Raw genomic sequence first — 15300 nt, 5'->3', positions numbered from 1 at the left:
GAACCTCACACCGTGCTTGACAAGTATTAGGTGCTCCTAAGGGCATGCTCACTGATGGGATGACTGCCATCAAAAGCCACAGATTTACGCCTGCATCTCATTTTACGAAAGTGACCAAGTGACAGCTCAGAGGTTAATGCTATTGAAAGAAGAGTTTAATGTTATTCAGAGTCCCCCCATCAGTGAGAGGCACACCAAGCCAGGGGGGGCCATGGGGGGAAGCACCAGTGTTGGTTATGAGACAGACATGGAATAAGGGGAAGGCAAGGGTCAGAGCCTCTGCTGGGGTCTCCACAGGAAAGGCAAGACAGGACAGTGGAAACAGCTCAGGGTTGGCTAGTTTTAATGACTCTGGCGGGTTCTGAGGCATAAGGGCTGTCCCCAGCCGTCTGGCACCCGGCTGTGAACTGATTAAGGGCAGCGGTCACCCTGGCTCCGTGTGTGAGAGCCCGACAGAGAAGGTGCCTCAGAGGAGGGCTCTGGGTCACAGGGGAGAGGCAAACAGCTTTGGCTCTTAATCTGGCTTTGGAATTAATGGATGCCAAATAAACAGAGAATCTGAGAACTCTCCGAACAGCAATCCATCCAATGACAATGAAGATTGAAATTTTAATCTTTCGCCTGACAATAATTTGTGATAAATAAAGGCTCTGGCAGGAATAATCTTTTCATGATCATCACAAGACAAATCCACAGCCCAGTACAATGGCCCAACATTACTGACCACACAGACTGTTGGAGATTTGACCTGGGCTCCCCCAGGGGGCATGATTCACTTGGTGAAGAACCTCCCAGTAGGGACACTGTGCACGAAGGGACACAGATATGGGTGTCACCTGAATGCCACTCTGTTGGGGGTGCTCACTGCCCTTCTTCATCCATGTTAACAGAAGACAACTAGAGGAATAGATTCCCTCTCTAGAGAATTTCATTCCCACATTGAAATTTTTTTAAAGGTGGGTCCCTGGTGGCTCAGTCAGTTAAGCGTCCAACTCTTGATTTCAGCTCAGGTCATGATCTCAGGGTTGTGAGATCGAGCCCCACATTGGGCTCTGTGCTCAGCATGGAGTCTGCTTGAGTTTCTCTCTCCTTCTACCCCTGCCCTGTGTCGCCTCAAATAAATAAATTAATCTTTAAAAAAATTTTTTTAAAAATCTTTAAAAGAATGACAGTGGGGCAGCCCCAGTGGCTCAGCGGTTTAGCGCCGCCTTCAGCCTAGGGCATGATCTTGGAGACCTGGGGTCGAGTCCCACGTCAGGCTACCTGCATGGAGCTTGTTTCTCCCTCTGCCTGTGTCTCTGCCTCTCTCTCTCTCTTTGTGTCTCTCATGAATAAAATAAAATTTATTTTAAAAAAAGAATGACAGTGTAGTAATAAACTTTAACTGGAAATTCCTTGGTTCACAGCCATATATTGGTTTAGCATTTACAACACAATGAAACAGACCATGAGAAAATGATCAGGAAGCAGAGAGAACGAGGAGGAGGAGGCCAGAATCACCCCAAATTGAATAGCTAGGCCTCTGAGGAGAAATGAATTTCCTCTCTCCACAACCTCTGCTTGAACACCTCACCACCTCAACTGGGGGAGGTGGAGGATGGCATGATGCACACGCTCTACCAACCACGGACAGGTGGACTTCCCATACCCGGAATCCTGAGACCCTCATGTGGAAGGAAGGGGGTCCCCCCATTTTGCATGCCTGCAAAAGTGTCTTCACTGCAGGTTGCTGCTCACAAAGGCAAAGACTAAAGGGACAAGTGACTCATCTGAAGTCTTTTATGATAACTGTCTGATATTTGGGTAAAAGCTAAGAGATGGACAGACATGTCAACTGGAAAGTCCAGTACCCTGGAGGCCACCACTTTTGGCTCATTAAAATATTGTCTGCTCATTGTACGTGGCTCAAAGTCATGTCTGCTGCAGCCAACAGCATCAAGGATTCCTCACAGCACAGGACGCTTCTTTGCCTACATAACACCCCACAGTCTCTGCACGAAGTCCCTACCCTCAAATACCTTTTTTTTCCCTTTAAGTTCGGGTGGGATGGGCAACAAATAGGTCAAAGGAGCATTTTCTCTATTCAGTTTAACTAAGAGATGGCTGATAGCTCAGTTTTCATTATTCTCATTGATTTTTCATTTGAGGATTCACCTCGGTGCGTTTACCAGTAACAAAGCAAAAAATAAAACAATGCCCCAGCAGACACTGAGTTTATTTGTGTTACTGTCTGACTGATAACTATCTTTAAAGCTGAGCAAGATAACACTCATTTGGTTTATGGTGGCAATAGGTCAAACTGTTAGGTCAGTAAAAAAATATGCAATTGCTTCCAGGCAACAGAAATTGGATGCATTTATTTAACAGATTGCTTTTAGCTTCTACATATAACACAAATAGATTTTTGGTTCCAGCCCAGGCACCTTCAACAGAGATGGCCCTAAGGAGAGCTTTGTTTACAGAGAGCTACCGGAGGGTGGAGGTATGTGCTAAGTCCATCTGAGCTCACTGCCTCTTGGACCCCTGAAGGGGAGCAATATGCTGTGCCTTTTAGAGGTTTTTATTGTAGACAGGTTATTTCCTATGCAATGAGTTTCCAAAGAAAGCCAAGCAAGAGCATGAAATTCTTACAGGTGTCACTGGATGGGGTAGGGTGGGGGGCAGAGTGCTCTTCAAATGGAAGAATGTTTAGCTAGTTGATGTCCTTAGTTGGAAATACGTGGGCTCATCAGGGACAGCTCGTGCTAGAAACTCTCAAATAGTGGCTTTCAAGTGTGTGAGTGAGAGTGTGTGTGTATGTACATGTGTGAAAGAGACAGAGACAGAGAGGGAGACAGACAAAGATGAGTATTGAGGCAGATGGCTGTTCAGCCCCACTGACTTTATGGCTTTAATTTTTTATTTATGGAGGAATTTGCTCTACTATGTTCTCTTAAGGCTGTTCTGAATTTTCTTTTGTAGCACCTCCTACACTGTATCTGATTATTTACCTCATAAACTCAAAATACAAGTCCTATAGGGGGTCAAGGCTAGTCATTTCTGTATTTCCAGAGCTTAACAGTGGAGGCTAAGTGAATGACTACATCAGCTTCACTTATGCACCATTGATCAATATTGTCAGTGTGATGACAGCTATCCGTATAGACGCTGTATAGACGCTGCTCCTGCCCTAAACAGTCTCTGTACTCAGGGGGAATTCACTGCTCACTGACTCCAGAATCTGAGCTCCACTGTACCATTCACACTGGGAATGAAAAAGTCAGGAGAAAGCATGGATTCCTAAGGCCTCTTCAGATTGCACCATTCTATTTCATTTGTCTCAGCTGAAAACAGAAAGAGTTCTGGAGCCCTTCTCTGGTCAGTAAATAGAAGGTACTGTGGTTTGCTATATGTCTGATGTCTACACAAGCTGTCTCCGAGGTAGCACTGAGTACTGAATACTACATTCCCAGGAGCAGCAGTTACAACCCAGGCACAGAGGCCTTGGTACTGATTTTTCTCCCCAGTCTCCTGGTACAGAGCATTTAATGAATGGAAATCCCAAACTTATTTCTAAAATTACTTTCCCACAGCTGTATCTTTCTGTTGTTTCTTTTGCAAGTGAAAAAATTGCTTTTCTACTTTATTTTTTAGTTGTAGATAAGCTTGAGACTGTGAATGTTCACTAGCTAAATCCTTCTCAGAAGCCTCCACCAATGGTAGTCCTGCTTCTGCTAGAGGGGAGCAGAGATCAAGGACACTGCATAGCAGAAAGGATTCTCCCCATCGTCCCAGCACTGAACTGATGCATTTCCAGTACAAGAAGGCATTTGGGACCGAAATTATTTGAATAACCCAGACTCTACAAACAGTACCAATCAATGATGTGATCAATGGAAACATAGCATGTTGTTAAAAAAAAAAAATCCTTAATTGGTTCTTACATTAGGATTCTGGCTTCATGCTGTCTGTGAATCCTCTAAAATTTGAGCATAAATTATTATGTGCGTAAATTTTGGTGGAGGCAATGGAATGTAACTTGTTAACAAATTTCAAAGGGTTCTGTGATTAAATAAGAGGTTAAGAACTAGTCATTTTCTTAATTGGTATGTGAAAACACATTCTAACTGTACCTGGCTTTTAAAATATGCAATGATCGCTAAACAAGTTTCTTTCTCCCTCAGTTTTCTAAATACTTCTTAAAGGTTTTCATTACATGAATACTCATTTACAGCTTCTGACACACAATTCTTAACAATTTTAATAGAAGATTCAGATTAAAATTTAAATACACTATGAAAATCATTACTTCAACTTGGCATGTGTTTGACTATTTCTGTTAAATCGACTACAGTTATTTTTTAAATTTATTGTTATTATTATTAAAGATTATTTATTTTAGAGAGATGGGCAAGGGAAAGGGGCAGAGGGAGAGGGAGAGTGAGAGAGAGAATATCAAGCAGACTCCACGCTGAGAGCAGAGCCAGATGTGGAGTTCGATCCTATGACTGTGAGATCACAACGTGAGCTGAAACCAAGAGTCAGATGCTCAATGGACTATGCCACCCAGGTACCCCAATTTATTATTATTATTTTTAAAATTTATTTATTTATTTATTTATTTATTTATTTATTTATTTGAGAGAGAGAGTGTGTGTGTGTGTGTGTGCAGGGAGGAAGGGCAGAAGGAGAGGGAGAGAGAGTCTTAAGCAGAACCCACACTGGGCACAGATCAGGACACAGGGCTTGATCTCAGGACCCTGAGGTCACAACCTGAGCTGAAATCAAGAGTTGGATACCTGTGCCACCCAGGTATCCCAATTATTATTTTTTAAGTAGACTCTATGCTCATTGTAGGATTTGAATTCATGAACCTGAGATCAAGAGTCACAGGCTCTATCTACTGAGCCAGCCAGGTGCCCCCAGGATAAAAATTACAGCTTTTGATGATAGGATCCTCTGCCAACAAATAAAAACCTAAAACTTAATTAAAAACACTTGGGTGTGAAGAGTGTTTGCATCATGTACAAACATATAGAACTGCACAGATAAAATATGCACAGTTCTTTGTATAGCAATTATACCTCAAAAAAAGCATTTTCCTTTAAAAAGAAACCCAAACAGAGGAAACAAAATGATGATGGAAAATAGATTGGGTAACTACAAACTGGACTTAATTGATTTAAATTACACTACCAGAGCCACGGGCTCTGAAAACAAAAAACCAAAACAAAACTTGGGTGTTAAAACAGCCATGTATATATTTTGAAAATAAAATGTACAAATAACTTTCTTTAAATGATGGGAGCAAATGATTGGTAAGAGAAAATTTCAGTTATCCCATATGTGCTCATGGAAACACTAAATCTGCACTTCTGAGCTGGGAACCTAACACATTAGGTTTCCTGACTCTCCTGGGAATAGAGAGAGTCCATAACTGTGCAGGTCCCTGGCATGTGTCATGACATAATTGGTCATGCCTGGCTCCAAATACTCAAAGTTGGGTGAACTCAGCTTCTCTTCTTGGATCTTTGGGAGGAAGCAGAAGAAATTCATTCCAACTTTCCCCTCTCTCTCTAGAACAGGGTCTTTTTGAAATTTGGCTACACATTTACAATCCATCAGGAAGCTTTGAAAGATCTTGATGTTCAGGCCACAGCCAAATCAATTAAATCAGAATTTAGGGGGCAGGTCCCAGGCACTGGTATTTTATAAAATGTCTTAGTGACGCCAGTATGTGGTCAAGACTGAGAACCATGACTCTAGCAAAACATTAATTATTTTAAGATCAAATTTATACTGTGCTCTTACTTAGCTGCAGAATGTTTAAAAGGCTGCCAAAATGTCACTGTTTGCATGGATCACCAGCATTCAGACCATTTACAGATGACTACTGATGTCTCTTTGTATTAGTTATTAAAAATAAAAGGGTGCTAAATGCAATTGGATCTTGGAACAGAAAAAAAGGCATTCATGAAAAAACTAGTAAAACTTAAAGTCTGTAGGTCAGTACCAATAATATCAGAGCATACCAGTTCCAATGCTAATCTCTCAGTTTTGAAAAATGTAACACACTCTGTAAATGATTAACAATTGAGGAAGCTGGGTGGAGGGTATATGGGAGCTTTGCTATTTTTGCCAACTCTTATAAGTTTAATTATTTCAAAATAAAAAGTTAAAAAGTTAAATTAAAACAGGAAAAGGCAAAGCTAGTACTAATGCTGCAAAACTGCGGATTAGCCAACAATATTGAATACCCTTGGGCACAAAGTTGTGCCCTGTGGATCTGGGCACTTTATTAAAGAATACAACATTATGGCATGAGAGAAGCTTGAGAAACTCCCAATTTCCTGTCTTTCTTCTGCTTTTATATAGCTCTTCTCCAGCTCCGTCCAGATCCTACAAAATGTCATCAACAGCAATTAATATAAAAGGCCTTGCTGGCAATCTATGACCTTAAAGTCATCTATTCTACTACACAGAATCATAGTACTGTGATGGGATCTTGTACAATATTTTACAGCTCATGAGCACTTTCCAAATGTTAGTCTTGTTTGATTTGCATTAGGAAATAGGCAAATCCACAGGGTATATCTTGGGCTGTAATAAGATGGAACTTTGATTTCATTTTAATAGAGGAGACACAGTGTAGCACCTGCATAAATCTCTCTTTCTCTCTCTCTCACACACACACACACTACATCATAATACATACACACAATTTGGACACACGGTTATTAAAAAATTCTATGTTAGTCCAGCAGTGCCCAGAATGAGGGCTGGAGGCACATATAACAAGGCTAAGTGCTCACTGACATATGACCACCAACCTAGGCCAGGTCCCAGCCACGGGTGCTACTTCATGATGGCAGCTGCCCTGCCCCCTTTTCCTACCAGGAAAAGGAGGAAAGTTCAGATTACCAACAAGGCCATCAGCCAACATCTGTTGGCCCCAGGTGTTGTCAGGCCACAACTGACTACGCCCTGAGTCATAGCCATCTCTTTGTTTCTGCCCCCTTGTCCTGGTCCCTCAGGGACCCTGGTTCTTGATTTCCGCAGGTCCCTGACCCTAGCCAGTTCCCCATGAGTTAGGCCCACCTGGCAGCTGCAGCCCTCACCCACTGAGCTCCTGCCAGCTGCCTGCTGCTCCTACGCTTGCTGGATGAATCCTCCCACCCAGAATGGGGTGAAGGGGATGGTGGTGGCCACACTTTCCCTGGACCCTGCTAGAGGATGGCTCACCCCCTCCCCACCCTCCCATGACTCCTCCCCACAGAGCCTGCCTCACCTCCAATTCCACCACTCAAGGTAGTAAGACGCTTTTTGGCAGCCTGGCCTCACACATACTCAGGGAGGGGCGCACTCATGCTTTCCTGGCCAGCCCAGAGAACCATAGGCTGGGTTTTGTTTTGTTGTTTTTAAGTAGGCTCCACACCAGCATGGAGCCCAATGTGGGGCTTGAACTAACAATCTTGGGATCAAGACCTGAGGTGGATCAAGAGTTGGATGCCTCACTGACTGAGTCACCCAGGCGCAGCTGCAGGCCATCTGATGGCACAAGTGTGTGGCCCTGTGCTTTCCCACTTTCCTTTCTGTACCGTGTGGTTGTGTGCTGTCCTCTCTCTCGGGACGAGGGTGACTTTCTACCTTACAATCCATTCCTTCTGGCCTATGCTGCTCCAGCAGGGATTTGCAACGTTCAGCCGGCCTATTTCTTCCTCATTGGCCTGGGACCACATGCTCATTCCTTGATTCTTGTGTATTAAAAAGGAAAGTCTAACCGGGACTAACAGAGAGTTCACAGATCTTTTACAAGAGTAAACATACTCAGGCAATGTGAACAATGGGATATGATTAATTGAAACTTCTGGTTTCCTTCCAATTAGTGGAACATACGAATAGCAATTTAGGTGGTTTAACAGTGATTCTCAGGCAAAGGGGAAGAAAGTATCTGTGCTTGTGAAAGTAGTTGCTCTCGATCTGTATTTGTTTTAAAGCATTTGCTTTATTACTACTCTGGCTCCTTCCCCCCAGAGTCCTCCAGCTTGCCCACTAGCCGGTTCCCCATGAGTCAGGCCCACCTGGCAGCTGCAGCCCTCACCCACTGAGCTCCTCCCAGCTGCCTGTTGCTCCTATGCTTGCTGGATGGATCCTCCACCCTAGATTGGGGTGAAGGGGATAGTGGTGGCCACACTTTCCCTGGACCCTGCTTACCGGCCCTATCTGCAGGCACAGTGATCATTCTAGGCCTGGGCAACACTCCTGCTTTCCGTCCTGCTCACTTCTCTACATGTTCCAGGGCCAGAGGCCAACCTGGCTCCTCCTGGCTTTCTTGAGGACGATGTAGCTCTGCTCCCCATGCCTGCAACCTGATTGCACTGTCACTTGAAACACTGCTAATTTAGAGGGCAAACATTCCAGTTCATCCAAGACAGTCCTTGTTTCCATGCCATTTTACTACTCATACTGTCCTGATTCAAATAATAAATCAGATGGCCATCCTACTCACTTGTAGCTCCTGAGGCTAACGGGACAATGTGCAGATACCTCCAACTGCCCAATGTGGGTTCCTCCTGTCCTTGCATCTGAGCTTGTCCTGCCTCGATGGCACCATCTTGACTGATGGGGCATTGCCTCCCCTGTACTGTCTTATCCAGCCACTAACATAACCCCCCTTCTCTGTTAATATCCTAGGAAATCACCTCTGTCATTCTAAAAATTTGGAGAGCAAGTGAGAGAGAGAACACAAAGGAAAAAAAATTGTGAAGCATTTCATTTTTGCATCTTATCTAGGAATCTGTGCAGGTATTCAATGTACTCTTGATAACAGCGTATTAAGAAGGAAATTGAAATTTTAGTAAAGATATTCCTTACCTGTGTCGCAAAATGCCACTTTATAGAGCCAAATTGAAAACCATTGAAAACAAACGTACTTTTCATCACTTGAATGATATGAATTTTTGATTTTTATATTCTATGCCAGCCGAGACAGTGAAACTGAACAGACACTTTTCATTTTGAATTTATCATCAAATTCATTTCCTGTTATTGTTATCCTAACACTGGAGAGGAATATTTAATTTCCAGAAGTTTTCATTTAACTTTAATAGGAAATAAACTCACTTTAAAATCCACTTTAAAAAAAATAAACATTTTAGTTCTGAACGCGAAGCTGCTTGATTATAAGAACTAGTTAACCTAATAATTTTATATTAACATCATCCTAATTATATCCTTTGGCTGTTCCAGGCATGATCACAAGGTCTTTGAAATTCGGATCATGAACTTGGACTGACCCCGTACCACAGGACCCAAGTGGCCTGCAGCGGATTTCACTGTTGACAGCTCAGACAGTGCAATGTCAGGTTCTCCCTGCAGGGCGGGAGGGCCCGTGGCAGCACTTACGTTTCATCTGTGAAGGCTATTCCAAAGTATTCCTTTTCCTTCAGATTGAAGTGAGATGCCACGAGGTCCAGCAGCTCCTTGGCCAAAAGCTTGGGCTGGAGGAAGAGTAAGATGGAAAAGAGACAAATGAGTAGGGAGGACTTGTCCTAAGACATGTGATGGCAGGTTGATACAATTTTTTAAATGGGATATCTCAAAGCTCAAGTACATTAATGCAAATGATTTTTGTAAAACTCAAAGGAGTAGACAATGAGGATGCTGCCGAGCGAAAAAGCCAAGCACAGGGCCATCAATAGGCAGAGAACTTCTGCCTTGGTTTCCTAGTAGTTTGTTCTGAAACACATGGTATCTGTTCTTTGGCAGGACTGTCAGGCCCTCTGGCTCTTCTTCCCCACACAGGAGAACATTTTACGTTGCATCAACAGGAAGATGCCTTATTAAAATATATTTTTATGTATATACATGTAACATACATTCACATAGTATTTGCTACATGTCAGGCCCTATTCTAAGTACTTTACAAATATCACCATTTCTGCCCCCCATTACAGCTCCATGAGGTGCTCCTGTTATTAACTCTGTCATATAAAAATAAAAAATAAAAAAAAAAACTCTGTCGTATGGGGAGGAAATACACACCAGAGATCAAGCAAGTGTTGGGACTGGGATTTGAATCCTGGCTTCAGACTGCCCTTGACCACTTGATCCGCTCCATAATTTTGAATACAAACAATAAAAGTACCTCCTTCCAGGAATGTTAAAATTAAGGCCAAAGCAGCTTGGGAACAGAATTGAAGAATGAATTACAAATTCACCCTCTGGTTGGCTTTCCAAAGGAGAAGAACAGTCTTTATGTTAAGAGTGTTTTTTATCATAAACTCCTTTTTAATCTAAAGGAGCGTGCCAGAGGTGTAGGCATGAAATCTCCATGGAGGTCTGTATTGTTAATACATTGTTCACCTTAGCCAAGCACAGGCAAGGTGGCCACAGAACACCAGCCTGTGAGGTGAGGGTGGAAGGAAAGGCCATCTGAGGGAGACTCGGGGCTAATGGGAGTAGTTATTTCTCAATCAGCTTCCAAGTCAAGTATCTGCAAATGCATTGTCCCTATGACAATTACTGTACTCCAACTGTACTCGCTGGGTCTCCAAGCTCAGAGCAGAAACAAAGATTCCAGAAGAGAAAAGGTTGTGTATTTTCTGTGTGTGTACGTGTGTGCATTTATGCACATCGATATACCTTCCTGAGTATGTTTCCTATTCTAGTGGCTACTCTGATAGGGGAGGGGACAAGACATCTCAATCATGTTACGTGATACGTGGTAATTTGATTTTATTCATTTATTAATGAGAAACACAGAGAGAGGCAGAGACACAGGCAGAGGGAGAAGCAGGCTCCCCACAGGGAACCCGATGCAGGACTCAATCCTGGGACTCTGGGATCACGCCCTGAGCCAAAGGCAGATGCTCAACCATTGAGCCACCTAAGTGTCCCTGATTTCCCCTTTTTAAAGAGTTATCAAAAAATTACTTATTTGAGAGAGAGTGAGCAAGAGAGAGAGCACAAGCCAGGGGAAGAACAGAGGGAGAGGGAGAAGTAGTTGCCCCACTGAGCAGCGAGCCTGACGTAGGGCTAGATCCCAGGACCCTGGGATCATGACCTGAGCTGAAGGCAGACGCTTAACCAACTGAGCCACCCAGGCACTCTGGCGAAATAAGTTTGATTTCTTATTTCACTTTCTGAGTATTGCTATGAGCTGTGCTGTGTCCCTCCAAATTTATGTTGAAGCCCTAAGCCCCATGAGGTGGCATTTGGAGATGGGACCTTCGGGAGGGGGAATTAGGGTTAGATGAAGTCATGAGAGTGGGGTTGTCATGAATGGGTCAGTGACTTTATGAGAAGAGACAGAGAGATGGCCCATGTTCTCCCTCTCCACCATGTAAGGACACAGGGCCAAGGTGGCCATCTGCCAGCTGGGAAGAGGGCCCTCCTGAGAACCAAACCAGGCTGGTACCCTGGTTGTGAACTTCCAGCCTCCAGGACTGTTAGAAAATAATTGTCTGTTGTGCAAGCCCCCAGTCTGTGGTATTTTGTTGTGGCAGCCCCAACTAATTCAGGTACACTTCCCTTTAATTCAACAAATATTTACTGACTGTCTAATATGTGCAGGTTACTAGCCATTACGGCAGGACCCAGAGAAAGGGGTGTCCTGTAGCACCTGCTGATAAGGAGAGCTTATCAGGGGTGCAGAGGATGAGCTAATACTCATTTTAAGAAGCTAAAGCAGAGAGTTTCCCTTTGCTATCTCGCTCCTGGGCTCACAGGGTGGCAGCCTCTGGGCTTCCCTGACCATCGGTTTACCAATAAAAGCAACTGGAAATGACAGGACTGGATTTGAAGCCCAGGCTGTTTCCTCTCCCGGAAAGCTATGAATCAACAGGAGAATCTATCTTATAAATTAACATCATCTAAGATTCTATACTTCTGCTCATGCTAAAATGTGAAACATGAATAAGTAATCCCTGTAACCAATAGGGCAGTGGGGATTTTATAGAAGACCCTCCTTGGTAAATGGTAGACAACAACGCGGTGAGGTCACCGTGGCACCTGAGGATGTCACTGATAAATTACAAAGTAGATCAGAGGGAAGGGGTTCAGGCTGTGTTTGCTACAGGCTGCTACAGGCTCAGCGCCCCCTCCAGCCCCCGGAGGTCCCTGGCTGCCCACATACAGAGCATTTAATGCAGAGGTCATGACTGAATGTAAGGATGGTATGGCTGGTTTTAAATTGCAATGCACCATACTTTATCTGTCCAAATGATTGCCATTCCTTTCAAAGTAGTCAGAGTATTCCTATGACTCCTGCTCACATTTTTGATATTGGGTTGCCTTTGAAGCTCACATCACACTTATAAGAACATCTTCCATGGTGACAAATTTTTTTGTCCTCAGAATGGATTTAATTGTTTTTCTTTTTTTTTTTTTTAAAGATTTTATTTATTTATTCATGAAAGAGAGAGAGAGAGAGGCAGAGACACAGGCAGAGGGAGAAGCAGGCTCCATGCAGGGAGCCGGACGTGGGACTCGATCCTGGGTCTCCAGGATCACGCCCTGGGCCAAAGCAGGCGCTAAACCACTGAGCCACCCAGGGATCCCCTTTACTTGTTTTTCTAAGTGGCAAAAAGTCACTTTAAGTCAAGCGTAGTGAGCAGGATGGAGGTGGAGGAGGAGGTGGTCAAGCTGGTTTTATAAAACAAGGTGTGACTATTACATAATTATTGTGGGTTCTTCGGGCTTATGGTGAGCTTTCTGGCCCAAACTTCGAGTGACAGAAATAAGATTTCCTTCCCCTTAAGAGTAAATGTTAAAGCCAACGTCTCAGTGGGATTGATCAGAGACCCATAAACTTACCAAGGAAGGGGAAGAATTACTCTCAGGGCTGGTACAGTTTTCCTGTAACGTGATTAAGTACAGTAATCACAGTATGGAAGGGGGGGTGGTGAGTGGAAGGTGTGTGGGGGGAGAGGAATGGAGGGGAGGCAAATGGGGTCTTAGCCATGAAGCCTAGGATATGGGGGCCCACCAGCAAGGCCTCACACATGGCAGACATGAGGGTACGGGGCTACTGTAGCTGCCCATAGGAAATGCTCGTCTGTGTAACCCTCCTTCTAATGCCATGCCTTCTGAAGAAGCCACTGAGGTCCTGCTATGTCCTAGATGTGGTGCTACACACTCTCCTAGATGGTTGCCTTACGATCTAGAATAAGATTCTATTGTTCCTTCGCCAACAGAGATTTTGAGACTTGGAGATGGCAGGCAGGCTGTTCTCGGTCTGACAGCAAAGCCAGGATTCCAAACACAGTCAGGCCGGACTCAAGGCCCATGCACATCACTCCCCTGCCCCCCACCCCTGCTGACCTTCCTTTCCGGGTGGGAGGTCAAGGATCACGTGCCGGAGGGTCCCATCTGGGTGAGGGCTGTGTCGCTCACCAGACGCCAGGACGCTGCGGTACTTTGAACTTGAGTAACGTTGAGCCTCCCCCCCCCCCCCCGCCCCGCAAAGATGAAAAATCATGTTTCAGAGTCTGCAGAGCTTAAGAACTGACTCGACATGCTCAAGGAATCACTGGAGTGATGGGCACCCCATTCTGGGAGCCTCGTGGGGACGGACTTTTGGCTTCTCGGTGGTGACAGGGCCCTATGATTGCGCCGTAACCACAACCCTGTCTACGGTAAGAAAATGAACGTTCTAGGTGACTCATTAACTGGAGGCAACTGAGCAACAGCAGCACCACCAGAATAAACTGTATGATCTCAAACTAACCTTTATAGGATTGTACCTAATTGAACGTGTCCCCTTGGTTAAAAAAACAAAAAAAGGCCTGTTACTTGACACATGACACTTAGGATAGGTCACATGCACCACCCTCAATGAAGAAAAGTCTATATTCCACACAATTTACAAAGAGGGAAACAAAGGCACTGAAGGGGAAGCTAACAGATCCCAGAAGAGTCTGAGGTCACAGCTCCCGAATCTTATGTCCCTGGAAAAGCCACATTCTTTCTTCCGCTGTCACGGTGAGTGGTAACAGCCCAGCGGGTCACTGCCGAATCGCTGGGAGGGAGGGCTCTGCTCCCACTGGCCTGATGGATGTGTAGCATGAGCGGTGAAGCCACCGTGACGTGGGGGGTTGTTTGTCATCACAGCACAACCTCGCCTATCCTGATTGATTCAGGCACCGTATCAATTACTCTTTAATTCTCTGTATAGTTGGTTTAAAAACTACTTACGGCATCGGCTCTGTGATTTCCTGATCTTGCAAACAGAGACAATATCCCACCTTGACATGATAGTGATTAATGAACTACACTGTTCCGAACATTTCTTAAACTCATTTAGAGAAAGTTGCTGGGTAGGCAGAAAGCTTTATGCCATTATGTACTTTGAAGGGATGTTTACAGAATCCTGCTGATTACAGTCTGCTGGTTACTGGTGCTATAAACATTTGTGGGGCTTTGCAGGGGCCAGGCTGGGAGCCAGGCCAGAAAGGCAGCTGGTGGCCCACTCAAGGGCTACAGGACACACTGGACAAGCTGCGTGCGTCTCAGGTCAGAAGCTGCCTGTTCTGGGTCACCGGCGCTGTCCTGGCCGCGTGAGGTCACTACATTTAAGACTGACTTTCTCCCAGCCTATAATTAACTATACTCACTCAACAGCTTCTCCCTTTTCATGTTCCCTTCTCTTCTCAGGTTCTTTTTTCATTTGTCCTCCTAAGGTTTTATTTCTCCTTATATTTGACAAATAAAATCTCTTAATAAATGCCCCTCTCGAAATGTGCTGCCTGATGGGAGCTGCTCAAGATGCTAGCAGGATGGCCTTTGTGAGGCTAACAGAGCTTAGAAACCCGGGTTTTGGTCACATTCTTCAGGGGAAAGGGCAGAGTGGCTCTTTGGCACTGCAACGTGGCCCTACCACTCATATTTGAGGTCCCCAGGGCTCTGGACTACTTCAGTGGGAAATGTGCTCATACCCAGCACACACAGGCTTCCAGAATAGGCCTGGTCTGCCTTCCAAGGAGGGACATGATCAAAAGAGCACTTTTTAAGGACGGAGGGTGATGAAGTGCTCTAGGCATGTCCCCAAGGTGATGATCCTTCCAGGATCCAAGGTGATGATCCTCCAGGTGATTCCTGGGAGGCGTCCTAGCAGAGCCCAGGGAGAGAAATCAGACGACCAGGGGCCCCTTTCCCATCTCCCACATGGTATTTTATCATCCCTCGCGTATCATACAACCACTTTAAACTTCACATGGCTACATCCCAGACAAATGTCCCTGGACAAATGGTACAGGGTACTCTGGGCCTCAGAGTCCTCATCCCTAAAACCACCAATTAGGTTCAGGAACTGGATTCCTG

The 15300-nt window shown here is 44.7% G+C and overlaps 1 protein-coding gene across 4 annotated transcripts in view; it reads right to left on the bottom strand.

Moving 5' to 3' along the window:
* Window positions 1–15300, bottom strand: part of FRMD4A (FERM domain containing 4A) — a 319692-nt gene that overhangs the window by 143519 nt on the left and 160873 nt on the right. For all 4 annotated transcript variants that reach the window (XM_041767383.1, XM_041767382.1, XM_041767386.1 and 1 more), the window contains exon 3: window positions 9385–9479. In XM_041767383.1, coding sequence (XP_041623317.1) covers window positions 9385–9479 — 95 coding nt within the window. The remainder of the gene's footprint in view (window positions 1–9384; window positions 9480–15300) is intronic.

This window comes from Vulpes lagopus, chromosome 8 (assembly GCF_018345385.1).
Source record: "Vulpes lagopus strain Blue_001 chromosome 8, ASM1834538v1, whole genome shotgun sequence".
Taxonomy (NCBI): Eukaryota; Metazoa; Chordata; class Mammalia; order Carnivora; family Canidae; genus Vulpes; species Vulpes lagopus.
The sequence above is the reverse complement of the archived record's forward strand: the minus strand, read 5'-3'. Positions and strand labels throughout refer to the sequence as shown.